Below are 16,476 nucleotides of genomic sequence, written 5' to 3' on the forward strand. Positions count from 1 at the left end.
CATCAAAGGGGTAGGCGACAAAGTTCAGGGTCATTGTGTTCCAACCCTATCTGTGTCTGTTTTCTCCAAGGCTGAGGAGGCCACATTGTGAACACTGATGGTGGTATCTCCTAGTCTGGTGCCCTAGGACTGTAAATCCCACCTTCCTACACCCTCAGGAACCCATCTTACCATTCTCCTCACATTAGGGCAGGAGTTCCCAACCTGGGGTCCTCAGACTGCTTGCTTAATGGTATACGGTAAGTCCATGGCATAAAAATGCTTGAGAACCCCTTACTGCACTGTCACGTTCCTCAAAGTATTACCACAGGATGTTCTGCGTTATAATTTATCTCCTAACATTTAGTTTGTAGGACTTTGTTATTTTTTTAACTTAATTCCTTGGTACCAATACATGCCACATCCACTGGTGGTTCCTCCACCCACTCCAGTAAAGTGGCCAGCTGATGGTTTGCACAGGAGTGCAGTTCTATCTCTGTAGTTATAATCTTTTATAACTATTGTAAAGTTAAAGCAGAAGTTGATAGGCTCTTGATTAGTAAGCATGTCAAAGGTTATGGGGAGCAGGATTGAGAGGATTAATGAATCAGACGTGCTGCCATAGCAGAGCAGATTTGATGGGCCAAATAGCCTAATTCTACTCCTATGTCTTATGGTCCTAATGTAGCGGTGTGCTACACGCAGCGCTAAAATAACGACACGGAGTCGGTAAACTGCAGTCAAAGATAAAGTTTATTCCAACTTCACAGTCTTGCTTTAAAGCCTCTCTCCCCCGCCAGATGCCTCGAGAGGCACGTACTGAAACCCCCTCAGGCTTTCTCCCTTTGTTGCGGACCTAGCCTTTGTGCCTGCATGCTGGCTAATTGTCAGCCGGTTCGAGTGTGCTAGTAATTGGGTCGCCACATAACCCCCCCCCCCCCCCAGAACCGGCGATACACCCCACAATGTCCACAGTCTGGGCCGGGTCCTGTTTGGGAGGTCTGCCTCTGCGCCGCGGTGCCAGAAATTCGACCGGTTGCGCCAAGTCCACATGGGCCGGTTTGAGTCGGTCCACCGTGAAAACCTCCTCTCTCCCCCCAACGTCCAGCACGAATGTGGACCTGTCGTTTCTGATCACCGTAAACGGCCCCTCATAGGGCCGTTGCAGCGGTGGCCGATGCCCGCCCCGTCATACAAACACAAACTTACAGTTCTGCAGGTCTTTGGGTACGCAGGTCGGGTTCTGCCCATGCTGCGAAGTGGGTATGGGGGCCAGGTCACCGAGCCTCTCGCGTAGTCTGCCCAGGACTGCTGCAGGTTCTTCCTCTCGCCCCCTTGGGGCTGGTATGAACTCCCCGGGAACGACCAGGGGTGCGCCGTACACCAACTCGGCCGACGAAGCGTGCAGATCGTCTTTGGGCGCCGTGCGGATGCCGAGTAGGACCCAGGGAAGCTCGTCCGCCCAGTTAGCTCCTCGCAGGCGGGCCATGAGAGCCGACTTCAGGTGACGGTGGAAACGCTCCACCAGGCCGTTCGACTGTGGGTGGTAGGCAGTGGTGTGGTGCAGCTGAGTCCCCAACAGGCTGGCCATCGCGGACCACAGGCTGGAGGTGAACTGGGCGCCTCTGTCGGAGGTAATGTGGGCCAGTACGACCCAATCACTAGCACACTCGAACCGGCTGACAATTAGCCAGCATGCAGGCACAAAGGCTAGGTCCGCAACAAAGGGAGAAAGCCTGAGGGGGTTTCAGTACGTGCCTCTCGAGGCATCCGGCGGGGGAGAGAGGCTTTAAAGCAAGACTGTGAAGTTGGAATAAACTTTATCTTTGACTGCAGTTTACCGACTCCGTGTCATTATTTTAGTGCTGCGTGTAGCACACTGCTACAATTGGTGACCCCGCCGGATGCCTCGAGAGGCACGTACTGAAACCCCCTCAGGCTTTCTTCCTTTGTTGCGGACCTAGCCTTTGTGCCTGCATGCTGGCTAATTGTCAGCCGGTTCGAGTGTGCTAGTAATTGGGTCGCCACACTAACTTAATTGCAGACACCACCCACCCTACAAACTGCCTTTTCCAATGGCTAGAGGGCTATTAAAATAAAACTTAACACTATTTTAACAATCTCTTCCACCAGGCAGTTAATCCGATTAGCCATTCTTTAAAACACTCCCCAACCCCCTCTCTATCCCCCAACCTCTGTCACTGCACTGTGAACACTTTCTATAATGCTATTTACATTGTAAATACGTACACACTGTTATTTATGTATTTATGCACATTTTATTTCATATCTGTACCTTAACCTCTACTGTTATATAATTTAAAAATAATTTTTGAATGTTAATTGTTTTTTTCTTGCAAGCCATACCCTGACCAACACACTACAGCAAATATCTAATATATATAAATGTGCATTTTGAATAAAGTTGATCTGTCACCCTCCCTCGGCTTTGCATTCCATGGTGGGGGCCATCTCAGCATTGCACCTAATTGCTGGCTGTAGGGCTGGCTCACGTTTCTCACTTACTGTCGCGATCTATGTAGAATGGATGGAGTTTGTTGGGCATCAATAATCGTCAACTTGAAGAGAGCTGGGCAAGGGAAGTAGGTGGCCAAAGCTGGGGGTAACATTGCCAGCATGTATCAAAGTTTTATAAATCTAACAGCTAGAGATGGTGGCACTGAAACCAAATAAAGAGAGAGAAAAGTCATGGAAGAAAGGGCACGGAAAGATAACATTTGATTTGGAAATAAAGTTATTCAAGAGTGGAAAATGGAGACAAAAAGGACAAAAAAGCAAAAGAACACAAGGGTAAATAAAACTGACATCAAAGTGAAAATGTGAAGTGAGCTGTTAACGAGATTATTCTCCACATCGTTGCCACAGTCCTGCTTCTCTGTGATCCACACAGGAATGTGAACATTTGCATTCCTGACGTTTCTCAGAGTTGCTAAACTGTGTTATGATGCTAAGATGCATCCCCGGGTGTGCTGGGACACATCATCAGTGATGTAACCGGGGGTTTTTCAACGTCAGACACTCTCGCCCAGGCAACCCGGCCAGTGTTGATCAGACCTTGGCTTGTGTCCCAGCAGCATCAGTCCGCGGGTCACACCTCTTGATCCACAGCCATCTGAAGGCTCGCTCAGCAGCCTCTGTGATGGTCCTGATGGCTCTTTGCAGCCCCTGTAATGCGAAGGAGAGAGTAAGTTCTGCACAGTGGACAGCCAGCAAAACCTCTACACCCCAACCTCTGTAGGCTCACATTGTGCTCTCTGCCCCTGTCTCTGGCACTACTCTACCAGCTCCTGGTATTTGGCTTTCTATGCTAAAAAGCATCTAAATTCCAGACCAGATAGTTAATGCTTATTAATCCACATTTCACTGTTTTCGTTTCTCCCTAAGCTAATACTGATCCTTCCTACAGACACTTTCTACATTCCACGCTGCTGTATTCTCTGAGATGATACTGCCAATCAGCTCTGCTCAGACGGAACATCTCCCTCTTCTTTTCGCCTCTTTGTAAATTGGCAAATGCTGAACTGTTCTGCAATCTTTCTTGAAGTAGATTCTTCTTAATTAATGCACATTAGCACAAAATGTGAATTCATTTGAAACCTGGAATGGTGCATTAATGAATCCAGGTGGAGTGACTAATGAAATGGATAGTTTGAATATTCTCTAATTGCCAAGGTCTGTTCCACAGTGATATTCACACTGAAAAGACTGATCCTCACTGTTTACATCCTTGGAGACTACTTGTCCTTATTGACTCAGTCTGCATTAGGAGATAAAGTGGATTCAATGTGTGGACTATTTTATATATACTGAGTGGTTAATCAGTGAGCTGAGTGTTATAGAAGTTTAGTCACTGACTTTTCATCACTGGGACTTGCCCAGGTTAAATGTAACTTCTGACAGATAGCTGTAGAAATAATCTGTGCAATATCCTCATGCAATCTGTATTTACTTCAGAAAGAGTGTGGAACCCATGGTACAAAGATAGCACTTAATGACTGACATTCAGAGAGGACTAATAACTTTTGTCATAGATATAAACGTGACATTCTGTTTTTCTAGCCTCTACATCCAACTCATCATTTTTGGCAACTTCCGCCTTCTTCAACAGAACCCTACCGCCAAACACTCCCCCCTCCCCGACACCTCCACACTCTGCCTTCCACAGAGATCGCTCTCTCCATAATTCCCTTGTGCATTCTCCATCCCCACTAATCTCCTTCCCACACTTATCCCTGCAAGCGTAAGAATTGCTCCACCTGCCCATTCACCTCTTCCCTCACTACTATTCAGGGTCCCAAACAGTCCTTTCAGGTGAGGCAACACTTCAGCTGGAATTTTGTCAGGATCATCTACTATATCCAATAGATCCTGGGCATTGGTCTTCCCGTACTAAGTTGTGATACAGCCAGTCAGAATACTCTCCACCATGCATCTGTAGAGGTTTGTCAAAGCTTTAGGTGACCTGCCAAACCTTCACAAACTTCCTAGAAAGTAGAGGCACCACCAAGTCTTCTTTGCAATGGCACTTACATGCTGGACCCAAGACAAATCCTCTGAAGTGATAACAGCAAGGAACTGACCACTCCTCCTGTGATCCCCTGATGAGGACTGGCTCATGGAGTTCCAGTTTCCTCCTCCTCTGGTCAATAATCATCTCTTTGGTTTTGCTGACATTGTGTGAGAGGTTGTTGTTGTGGCACCACTCAGCCAGATTTGCAATCTTCCTCATATATGCTGATTTGTCACCGTCTTCGATTTGGCCAACAATGGTAGTATCATCAGAAAACTTAAATATGGCATTGGATCTGTGCTTAGCCACACAGTCGTAAGTGTAAAGTGAGTAGAGCAGGGGGAGTGAAGCACACGGCCTTGTGGTGCACCTGTGCTGGTATTGATTGTGGAGGAGATGTTGCCAATCCAAACTGACTGGGGTCTGCAAGTGAGGAAATCGAGGATCCAACTGTATAAGGAGGTAATGAAGCCTATGACTTGGAGGTTATTAATTAGTTTTGATGGGATCTTAGTGTTCAACGCAGAGCTGTAATTGATAAAGAGTATCCTGATGTATGCATCATTGCTGTCCAGGTGTTCCTGGTTGAGTGAGGAGCCGAAGAAATGGTATCTGCTGTTGATTTGTTGTGACACTAAGCAAATTGGAGTGAATCCAAGACATTCCTTAGGCAGAAGTTGCCCATTCTTAGTAGAGAGAATTTGAAGGGCCAACTGTATAAAGTTCTTTAAAGAGATGCACTGAAATTACAAGAGTCAGGACACTCAAGCTTCCTTCTCCAAAGAGTATTAATGAACCAGTCGGTATTTTAACAACAATCCAAAAGCATCAGTTGCTTACAGATTTTATTTCCATTTTAAAATCTGATTCCCAGTTGTCAAACGGCCATAATCAGATTTGTGTTCTAGTTTTCTAGATTATTGGTGCAGTGATATAATCATGCTCATCAGTCATTTGGAAAACACACATATTCAGTTAATCAAAAGCTGTAATTTTGTAAGAAGTATGTGTTTTTGTAATTTTTCATGCTGAGCAAGTCCTTTCTCCCTTAAACAACACACATAAAATGCCGGAGGAACCCAGCAAGCCAGGCAGCATCTATGGAAAAGAGTATAGTCAACTTTGGGCTGAAACCCTTCCTCCTTTACGGTGTCACCAACCTCAGCACCTGGTTAAGGTACCACTTGGGTTAGATTGTGAGCAGAACATATGGCAGTGGGCTTCAACTGTGTGTCAGAAAAACTCCTAAGGCACCTGTTGGACAGCAGTAGGAAGACTCCTCAAATTTAGTGATGCCTCCATTTGGATACAATAAGCTCAGTTAGGGGGACTGCTACCATCTAAAAACTGTAAATGCTGCAAATCTGAGGTTAAAAAGTGAAAATGCAAGGTATAGCAGCACCTGCAGGGAGAAAGACTGTGTGAAATGTTTGCAGGCAATCTGAATTCAGTTTGTGTAGTGTGGAACCTACACCGATTGCTTGACTAACAGAGAGGTCTGAGGATGGTTGTCATGGGTACAGATAGTGGTGTGTAGTCATTCAGCCCAATAAATTCACAATGGTTATCCAACAATTCTAATTTATATTTGTTTTCCCTCAGCTCCTCCTAGTTTCAATCACTTAATTACACACGTGGAGCAGCGCACAGTGGCCAATTTGTGTACCAACCCTGCATGTCTTTGGGACATGGAGGGAAACCCACATGATGACAAGAAGAATCAGTAAACTCGAGCTCAGGGCTGAACCTGCCTCACTTGAGCGGTGAGGCAGCAGATCCACTCCTCTCGGATTGGAGTCTGAGATACAGTGGAAAAAAGTGTAGAACAATGTTTTTACAACTTGCCTTAGAATATTTCAGATTAACTAGAGACTTTTATTTTGTTTAGAGATATAGCATGGTAATAGGTCACGCTGCCCAGTTACACCATGTGACCAATTGACCTACCGACCCAAACTCCTTTGGAATGTGGGAGGAAACCAGAGCCCTCAGAGAAAACACATGCAGTCCTAGGAGAACCTACGGCACAAACTCTTTACAGATTGCAGTGGGAATCGAACCCTAGTCATTGGCCCTATGATAGTATTACATTCACCTTTACACCACCTCGTTATTCAAATTAATTATGCATACCTTCCTGACAATTATTGTACAGATTCTTTCAGCCTGGACTTGTTTGGCTCCCATTTCTCAGACATAATCTGAGCCTTGACTGACCTGTTTCATCATTTTGGACAAATATGAGCCTTAAGCCAGTTTTGGAAGAAATGAGTACAAGAGCCGGTGTGAAAGATAAATGAAAGTCAGAGCAAAGAGAGCTTGGCTGGTTTGCATTAGACAAGTGACTCAGGAAGCCCAGAGAGCTGTCCTGGGATTGGATGTGTGTGGGAGGGTGGGCATTTGGGAAAGCGGATTGTTTTGCGATTGTTCTCTTGTTTTGTTCTGTTACTTTTGTTGTTGTTGGTACTTGTGTTGTTGGGTTGAACGTTGTGGACACGCTGCAGGCAGAACATGTGGAGATTCTTGCAGGGCGCATCCTTCAGCACATCCTTGGGAATGTTGGTTAATGCAAGTGACGCATTTCATGGAATGCTTCAATGTACGTGTGCTAAATACATCTAAATCTGAACCTGAAGATATAGTCCTTAAATTTTCATAGAATTATTTAGTTTGTTTGGTCCAGAAACATTCTTAAATTAAAATATCTCTAAACTGCCTCCTTGGTTTTGTAAGAGGCTATTCAATTTTTTTGCTGCTATCTTCTCATCATGCATCCTTAAATCCTCCACTACACTCCACAGCCTTAAAAGCTTTCTGAAAGTTTTTCAAATAGGTTGCAATTACAGTCACTTCCCCTGACCTCAGCATCCTTCACTTTATCTCATAGTCATAGAGTCATTCAGTAGAAACAAGCTCTTTGGTACAAAACATCAGTTGCAATTATTTCCACATCAACATTCCCCCTTCCCCAACCAAACATTTCTGCAAGTTCCCTTGAGATATTAGTGGAGGTTATATACATGAAAGCCTTGCTTGGGGTGGCTTAATTCTGTATCTGATCTACAAACGTTTGTAAAATATTGGTAGCAGCACATGGCTATGGATATTAGTACTTTATGTAGTTGACGAGTGCCATTCACAGTGAATGAGTAATAGAGCAACAAGTTTATTGAAAAATGCTCACGGGAGCTAAACAGTGTTGCAATTAATATGGCTATACTTTCTATAACATATATTTACTTTCACGTGTTAAAGAAAGCACCTCATTCAATGCTGAACCACAGATGATACGCAAATTCGTGAAACATTCCATTTTTTTAGGGGCATCGTAGTAACATAGCAGTTGGCACAATCACTTTACAGTGCCAGCGATCCCCAATTGGGGCTTAATCCCCACCATCGTCTTTAGAGTTCTCCTTGTGACCGCGTGGGTTTCTCCAGGTGCTCTGGTTTCCTCCCACAGTACAATGACGTGCAGATAGAGTTAGTGAGTTTTGGGCATGCCATGTTGGTGCTGGAAGCGTGGCAGTGGTTTGTGGGCTGCCCCAGGAGAATCCTTGGACTGTGCTGGCCTTTGATGTAAAGCAACGTATTTCACTGTTTGTTTCTGAACCGTGTCGGATTAGTTGCAAGAATGTGGTAAGTACGCGAGCGGCCGATTGTTTGAGCGGCGAACCGGCTGCATGTGCACTTGTCACATTCTCGAAATCGGTCTGATATGGTTCATTCCCCCCCCCTCCATAGATGGGGACCACAGAGGAAGGGAATAAGTGAGGTCCCACACCGTAAATTACCCAGCGTGTACGGCGGCTAACATGACTCAGTAAGAACGACTAATCTTACTGCTCCGTGCATATGTAACAGTTTCAATGCTTTGATATACACATAACAAATAAAGGCAATCTTCAACCTTCAATAATTACCACAATTGATGGAACCTACTTTATCAAAAAATGCTGTGATATTTTGTTTTTCCTTCTGACAGGAGTGAGGTATGGGCAGCAAGGATCCAATGAAATTGTGCCTCCATCTGCTAGTCACCACGGCAACAGCACTATGGTGACAACTCACACAATTCTCCAACCCGTTTCTCCTCCGGGTCTGGAACCTAGCTCCAGTTTGTTGACTACAGACACCAAATTGGTAAGTGCACCAAGAGATATTGAATCGGCTATGTAATTGAAGTTACTGGTACGACAAGTTGTGATTACCTGCAAGGTCGTACGAGCATGGAATTTCTCCACAGGATATGTTTTACTGTGCATTATGGAAAATACTAAAAGCAAAAAATTGCAGGTGCTGGAAATCTGAAATACAAACAGCAAATGCTGGAAATACTCAGCAAGACAGGCTACATCTGTGGAGTTTAATCATTTAATCAATGGCATTTCATCAGAACAGAATAAAATTTAGAAACATAAACGCTTTAAGTGGCCAAGCGTAGAAACCATCATAGGAAATATCTATGAAGCAGAAGAGACCAAGAAAGACTGAATGACACAATTGATGTTGGTACTGGCTGAGAGAGAGGAGTGGACTTGTTAGCTCCTGATAATCTATCTGGTGCAAACAGATAAACAATTGAATACAGAGGGGGAGAGAGAAAAAGTGGGTCAAGTGAAAGGTAAAATTGGAGCTGTACAGAGGAGAAGCAAAATATTGCACATGCTGAAAATTTGAAATAGAAACAGAGAATGCCGGAATTACCGGGCAGGTCAGGTGGCATCCGGGGAGTGAGAGAGAGAGAGATGGTGTTAGTATTTGAGGTGATCATCTCTCAGCAAAAATGGTCAGTTGTGATACAGAAGGGAAAGAAGAGTTATCTAAAATTGATGAATTCTGAGTTGTGTGCTAGGGGATATAATGTGCCTTACTAGAGGATGGGGTCCTTGAGTTTGTATTGGTATTTGACCATAAGACATAGGAGCATAACTAGGCTATTCTGCCAATTGATACTGCTCTGGCATTTGACCATAGCTGATTTATTTTCAACCACGTTCTCTTGCCTTCTCCCTGTAACCTATTACACCATTATTAATCAAGAACCTATCAACCTTCACTTTAAATACACCCAGTGGCTTGTCCTCTACAGCCATCTGTGGCAAGGACTACCACAAATTCACTACCTTCTGGCTAAAGAAATTTCTCCATCTCTGTTTTAAAGATACATCCTTCTATTCTGAGACTGTGTCCTCTGGTCCTAGACTCTCCCACTATTGGAAATATCTTCACCATGTCCATTCTATCTGGACCTTTCAATATTCAGTATGTTTCAATTAGATCCCTTCTCTATTTTCTAAACTCCGGTGAGTACAGGACCAGAGCCTTCAAATGCTCCTCATGCATGAATCCTTTGATTCCCTGGATTATTCTCATGAACATCCTCTAGAACCTCTCTAATGCCAGCATATCCTTTCAGAGATATAGGGCCTAACACTGCTCATAGTATTCCAGTTGTGGTCTGACCACTGACTTACAAAACCTCAGCAGTACATCCTTGCTTTTACATTCTAGTCCTCTCAAAATGAATGCTACCATTTCATTTGTTTTTGTTTACTACCAACTTGAACTGTAAGTTAACCTTTACAAAGAGATGAAGAAATTGGGAGTCTATGAGTCAGTCTTCATCAGGGGATTGGAGATGGAGAGGTTCAGTAACTTTAAATTCCTTGGCGTTATCATATCAGAGGACCTGTCCTTGGACCAGTACCTACGTGCCCCTTCAAAGAAGGCACAGCATCTCCTCAACTTTCTTAGAAGCTTGCACAATTTCAGCAGGTCACTTAAAATGTGATAAGCTTCTGTAAATGCATGAGGGAGAGTATCCTGATTAATTACATAATGGCCTGGTAAGGAAACACCAATCCCCAAGAATGGAAAAGCCTACAAAAAGTGACGGACACAGCTGTGCATCACAGGAAAAGCACTCCCCACCATTGAGTAGATGTACAAGGAGCACTGCCACAAGAAAGCAGCCTCCAACATCAAAGGCCACCCCATCCAGGCCGTGCTGTCTTCCTGCCACTGCCATCGGGCAGGAGATGCAGGAACCTGGTGGTGTGGTAGGCCCCACACCACCTGGTTCAGGAACAGTTACTACCCTTCAGCCATCAGGCTCCTGAACCAGCGTGGATAATTTCACTTATCCCAACACTAAAATGATGACTGAACACAACTTTCAGACTCATTTTAAGGACTCTACAACTGATGTTCTCAGTATTTATTTATATATATATATATATATTGCATTTGCACAGGTGCCTTCTTTTGCACATTCTTTGTGCATAGTTTTTCATTGATTCCACTGTATTTCTTTATTCTATTGTGAATGCCTTAAAGAAAATGAATTTCAGGGTAGTATATGGTGGCGTACACGTACTTTGAGTCCTGCACTAGGACTCCCAAGTCTCTTTGCACCTCTGATTTCTGAATCAGAAATCAAAATCCTTTTGAAAATCCGTAAATAACATTCTCTGCATCTCCTTTATCTATTCTGCCTTTTATTTTTTTGAAGAATTTTAACAGATTTATCAGGCAAGATTTCCCCTGATGGAAACTATGCTGATTTCAACCTATTTTATCGTGTGCCTTCTTATACGCCAAAACTTCCTCCTTAATAATGGACTCTAATATTTTGCCAACTACTGAAGTCAGTCTAACTGGACTACAATTTCCTGGGTTTTGCCTCCCTCCTTTTATTAAGAGTGGAGCGACATTTACATTTAGAAAATAGTCCATGCCTTTATTCCTTTTACCTAAGTACATGACCATACATTTCCCTACACTGTAATCCACAGACCACTTCATTGACCATTTTCCTAATCTGTCCAAGTCCTTCTGCAGACCCCCTGCTTTCTCAACATTACCTGCTCCTCCACCTATCTTTGGCCACAAACTTGGCCACAAAGTCACCAATTTAATGATCCATGTCATTAATATAGAACATGAAAAGTAATGCATCCAACAGCAACCCCTGCAGAACACCAATTGTCACTGGCAGCCAAACAGAAAAGGCCACACTTTGACTTCTGCTAGTCAGCCAATCTTCTGCCCATGCTAGTATCTTTCCTGTAATACCACAGGCACTTTCTCATTAAGGAGCCTCATGTGCGGCACATTGTCAAAATCCTTCTGAAAATCCATAAATAACATTCTCTGCATCTCCTTTGTTTATCCTGCCTTTTACTTCTTTGAAGAATTCTAACAGATTTATCAGGCAAGATTTCCCCTGATGGAAACTATGCTGATTTCAACCTATTTTATCGTGTGCCTTCGTGTATGCCAAAACCTCCTCCTTAATAATGGACTCTAATATTTTGCCAACTACCGAGGACTATAATTTCCTGGTTTTTGCCTCCCTCCTTTTATTAAGAGTGGAGCGACATTTGCAATCTTTCAGTCCTCCAGAACCACACCATAATCTAGTGATTCTTGAAAGATCACTAGTAATATACATACATCAGGATGCTCTTTATTGACTACAGCTGAGTATTCTATACTATCATCCCCTCAAAACCAATCAAAAAGCTTCGAAGCACAAGCCTCAACACTAGTGCATTCAGATTGGCAACTGCATCTCCTCCACAATCTACATCTCCATAGGTGCACCACAAGGCTGTGTGCTTAACCCCTTGCTCTATTCACTTTATACTTATGAATCTGAGGCTAAGTGCAGCTCCAATGCCATAGTTAAGTTTGCTGACTGTCACTGGCTGAATCAAAGGTGGTGACGAGTCAGCATATAGGAGGGAGACTGAAAATCTGGCCGTGTGCTACCACAACACAAACTCCCACTCAGTGTCAGTAAGACCAAGAAGCTGATTATTGACTTCAGGGGGAGGAAACCGGAGATCCAATGAGACAGTCCACATCAGGGAATCAGAAGAGAAGAGGGTCAGCAACTTTGAATTCAGCCCTGAGTCCAGCACATAAATGCAATTACAAAGAAACCATGTCAATGGCTGTACTTTCTTAGAAGTTTGCAAAGATTCAGCAGGTCATCTAAAACTTCTACAGACATGTGGTGGAGAGTATACTGACTGGTTGCATCACAGATTGGTATGGAAACACCAATACAATGAAAGGAAAAGCCTACAAAAAGATACAGCCCAATCCGTCGCAGGTGAAGCCCACCCCACCATTGAGCACATCTACACGGAACGCTGTTCCATTATCAAGGACCACCACCATCCAGGCCACACTTTTTTTCTCATTGCTGTCATCAGGAAGGTACCTTGGAACTCATACAACCAGGTTCTGGAATAGTTGTTACCTCTCAACCATCAGGCTCTTGAACCAGTGGAGATAACTTCACTCACCCCATCGCTGAACACATCTATGGGTTCACTTTCAAGGACCATTCATCCCATGTTCCTGATATCTATTTATTTATTTAATTTATCTATCTATCTATCTATCTATCTATCTATCTATCTATTTATTTATTTATTTATTTGTTTGTTTGTTGGTTTATTTATTATTACTGTGGTATTTTTATTTCTTCTTAGCTCAAGTTGGTAAAACCCGAGGTATGGGCATAACACAAGCACACTCAGTTCTCAATTGTTCAGAACTTTCAGACTATTCTAGTGGTGTTTAGTATTGTGGCTTTCTGAAGATTTACATAAATATTGCTGTGTAGGCATAATTGTTTAATGTTATTGTGTAGTGACTTTCGATTGATACCAGTTGGAGATATTACTATTGGGACAATTTATACCTGTTCATGTTCCACAGTCTTTCAATTTTCTCTTTTAATTCAGGACATTTCTGGTGTTTTTCACTTTTTGACTTTTGTATGTTATGTGTGTTTGGAATGATTATATCTATTATGTAAGTTGTTCTTGCCTGTTTATCCTGTAATATTATATCTAGAGGGTTATTATGGATCATCCTATCTGTAATAATGGATTGGTCATAATATAATTTGTAGGAATTAGTTGAATTAGGCTTGTGTTTATAGTAAGATATGGTGTCTTTTATGAGTTTGTACTTTAAAGCAAGATTTTAGTGAATGATGTTTGCCACTTGATTGTGTCTGTGTTAGTAATCAGATTGAACTAAACTGCTACAGGATCTTGTAATGTGTTGAATTGTTTCTGGTTTCTCTCAACTTTTTCTACATTTATCATTTTGAATTTGTTGGTCTCTTATTATGTATTTTTTTATAATTTTGTGTTAACTAACTGGTCCTGTATTGCCACAAGGAACCCCACTGTTTCTGGGAAGAGGTCTCCAACTCTAAGCCAGGCATTCCACGCTTCCTTGTCAGCATCTAGACTGTTCAGATCATGGGGCTGTCTTCCATGGAGGGTTTTGCTCTTCCATTGCTTAACTTTTTTGTCTATAGTGATAATTTCTTCATTTTTCTGAGTTTTACTTTCACTGAAGTTTAGTGGAGTGTACTTCTTATCAGAATTGCATATGCCCGCATGCAGTGCTGAATCCTGTATTTGTCGATGAAAATATATCCTAAGTATTTTTAACTGACTGTTGTGTAAATTTTTTATGTGTGTTATTCCTCTTCCTCCCTCTGTTCTAGGCAGTGCATTTTAAGTGTCCATATTGTTTTCTAAAATTTGTCATTTCTGTTATTATTTCTTTTTTCTCTTTCTTTTTGTCTTTTGCACATTGCTTGTTTGTCTAGCCTGTTAGGTGCGGTCTTACAGAACATTGAACAGTACAGCACAGGAACAAGCTCTTCGACCCACAATGTTGTGCCAGACAAATTAAATTCATAATCAAATGGCCAACTAAACCAATCCCTTCTGCCTACACAATGTCCATATCCGTCCATTTTCCTTACATTCATGTGCCTGTCTAAATATCTCTTAAAAGTCCCTGATGTTTCTTCAGGGTGGCGGGGTGGAGATCCATCTCTACCAAAGGAGGTGTTGCACCTGTTTAGCCTCCCGATCAGGGTCATGTAAAGCCCTGGGAGCAGGTGGCGGATGGTCGTATGAGCAGCTGATGCATATCACAGGTCTTGGCAGACAATCTCTGAAGAGTATTAATAATGGCTTTCATTGATTCTATTGGTTTTTTTGACTTACTGTGAATACCCACAAGAAAATGAATCTCATGGTTGTATGTGGTGACATATATGCACTTTGATAATAAATTTACTTAAAACTTTAATTCTTCCACAATTCCTTCAGCTACCTCTTTCAGAATCATGGGATGTATTCCAACTAGTCCTAGTGACTTAACTATCTTCAGACGTTTCAGCTTCTCAAGCACCTTCTCTTTAGTAATAGTGAGTACACTGACTTCTGTTGTTTTCTAAATCACTTCCTTGATATTTTGCTATGTTGTATGCCCTCTCTTTTCTTTTTATGCTCTGTTTGACATTCCTTGTCAGCCACAGTTGCCTCATCCTCCCTTTAGAATGCTGCTTCTTCTTTGGGATGAAGTGATCCTGCATCTTACGAATTACTCGGAAACTCCAGCGATTGCTGCTCTGTCATCATCACTGATGGTGTCCCCTTCCAATCCATTTTGGCCAGCTCCTCTCTTAGGTTTCTGTAGTTACTTTTACTCCACTGTAATTCTGATACATCTGATCTTAGTTTCTCCCCATCAAGCTGCACCATGAATTCTGTCATATTATGATCCTGCCTCCTTAGGGTTCCTCTACCTTAAGTTTTCTAATCAAATCTGGTTTATTACACAACACCTGATCCAGAATTACCTGTTCCCCAGAGGGCTCAACCACAAGCTGCTCTAAAATGCCATTTTATTGGCATTCTGCAAATTCCTTCTCTTTGGATCCCCGACCAACCTGATTTTCCCAATCTACCTGCATATTAAAATCTCGCAAGGCTATCATAACAACGTCCTTTTTACATGCCTTTTCTATCTCCCATTGTAATTTGTAATCCACATCCTATCTGCTGTACCAAGAGTCCTGTATATAACTTATTCAGGGTTCTTTTACCCTTGTAGTTTCTCAACTCTACCCGCAAAGATTCTCTATCTTTTGATCCTATGTCACTTTGTTCAAAGGATTTGTTTTGATTTTTTACCGGCGAAGTCACCCCTCTCCCTTTGCCTACTGCCGGACCTTTCGATTCAGTATGTGTGCTTGGATGTTAAACTCCCAGTTCTGATCTTCTTTCCACCACGACTCTTGATGCTCACATCATCATACCTTCCAATAACTGAGCTACAAGATTATCTGTCTTATTTTGTACACTATGTGCATTCAAATATATCTTCAGTCTTATATTCACCACACTTCTTTTCAATTTTGTCTCCATTTTACCTGAAGTTAAATTCTTAACTTGTTCTAAGTTCTTCATCTTGGTCTTTATTCTGCGGAGTTTAATAACCTCTCCTTCCCTTTTACTTTTATCTGTACTTCGTTATGTTGTTGAATCTACCTCCTGCGAATTAGTTTAAGTCCCTATTCATAGCATTAGTTATACAATTTACCAGGACCCTGGTCCCAGCATAGTTCGGGCAAAGCCCATCCCATCAAAACAGCTCTCTTTCCCCAATACTGGTGCCAATATCCCACAAATTCAAACTCATTTCTTCCAATCTTTGAGCCATGCATTTAGCTCCCTGATCTTTTTAACCATGTGGCAATTTGCACATGGCTCAGGTAGCAATCCAAAGATTATTGCCTTTTTGGTTATGTGTTTTAATTTAGTCCCCAGCTCATCAAATTCTCTCTGCAGGACCTCCTTCCTTGCTCTATCAGTGTTGTTGGTCCACCTAGATCATGACAACTGGATCATTCCCCTCCCACTCCAAATTCCTCTGCAGGTCAGGTGATATGTCTTGAACCCGGGCAGCAGCCTGATTACATGAACCTTGCAAGAGAGACTTTCTCCAATTGCAGCTTCATTTCTCTTCCCCCTGTTGAATTGCTCACTAAACGGTTTGATTGTTCTTCCTTCCTACATCTCCCACTCTCATCCTCAGAGAAAACAACAACCTTAGACCTGCCAAGCGATCTCAAG

The 16,476-nt window shown here is 42.6% G+C and overlaps 1 protein-coding gene across 4 annotated transcripts in view; it reads left to right on the forward strand.

Moving 5' to 3' along the window:
* The window catches only part of LOC140738265 (hepatocyte nuclear factor 1-alpha-like), a 219,673-nt gene that overhangs the window by 90,599 nt on the left and 112,598 nt on the right, over positions 1 to 16,476 (forward strand). For all 4 annotated transcript variants that reach the window (XM_073065428.1, XM_073065427.1, XM_073065426.1 and 1 more), the window contains exon 5: positions 8,496 to 8,653. In XM_073065428.1, the coding sequence (XP_072921529.1) occupies positions 8,496 to 8,653 (158 nt within the window). The remainder of the gene's footprint in view (positions 1 to 8,495; positions 8,654 to 16,476) is intronic.

This window comes from Hemitrygon akajei, chromosome 14 (genome assembly GCF_048418815.1).
Source record: "Hemitrygon akajei chromosome 14, sHemAka1.3, whole genome shotgun sequence".
NCBI classification, from domain to species: domain Eukaryota; kingdom Metazoa; phylum Chordata; class Chondrichthyes; order Myliobatiformes; family Dasyatidae; genus Hemitrygon; species Hemitrygon akajei.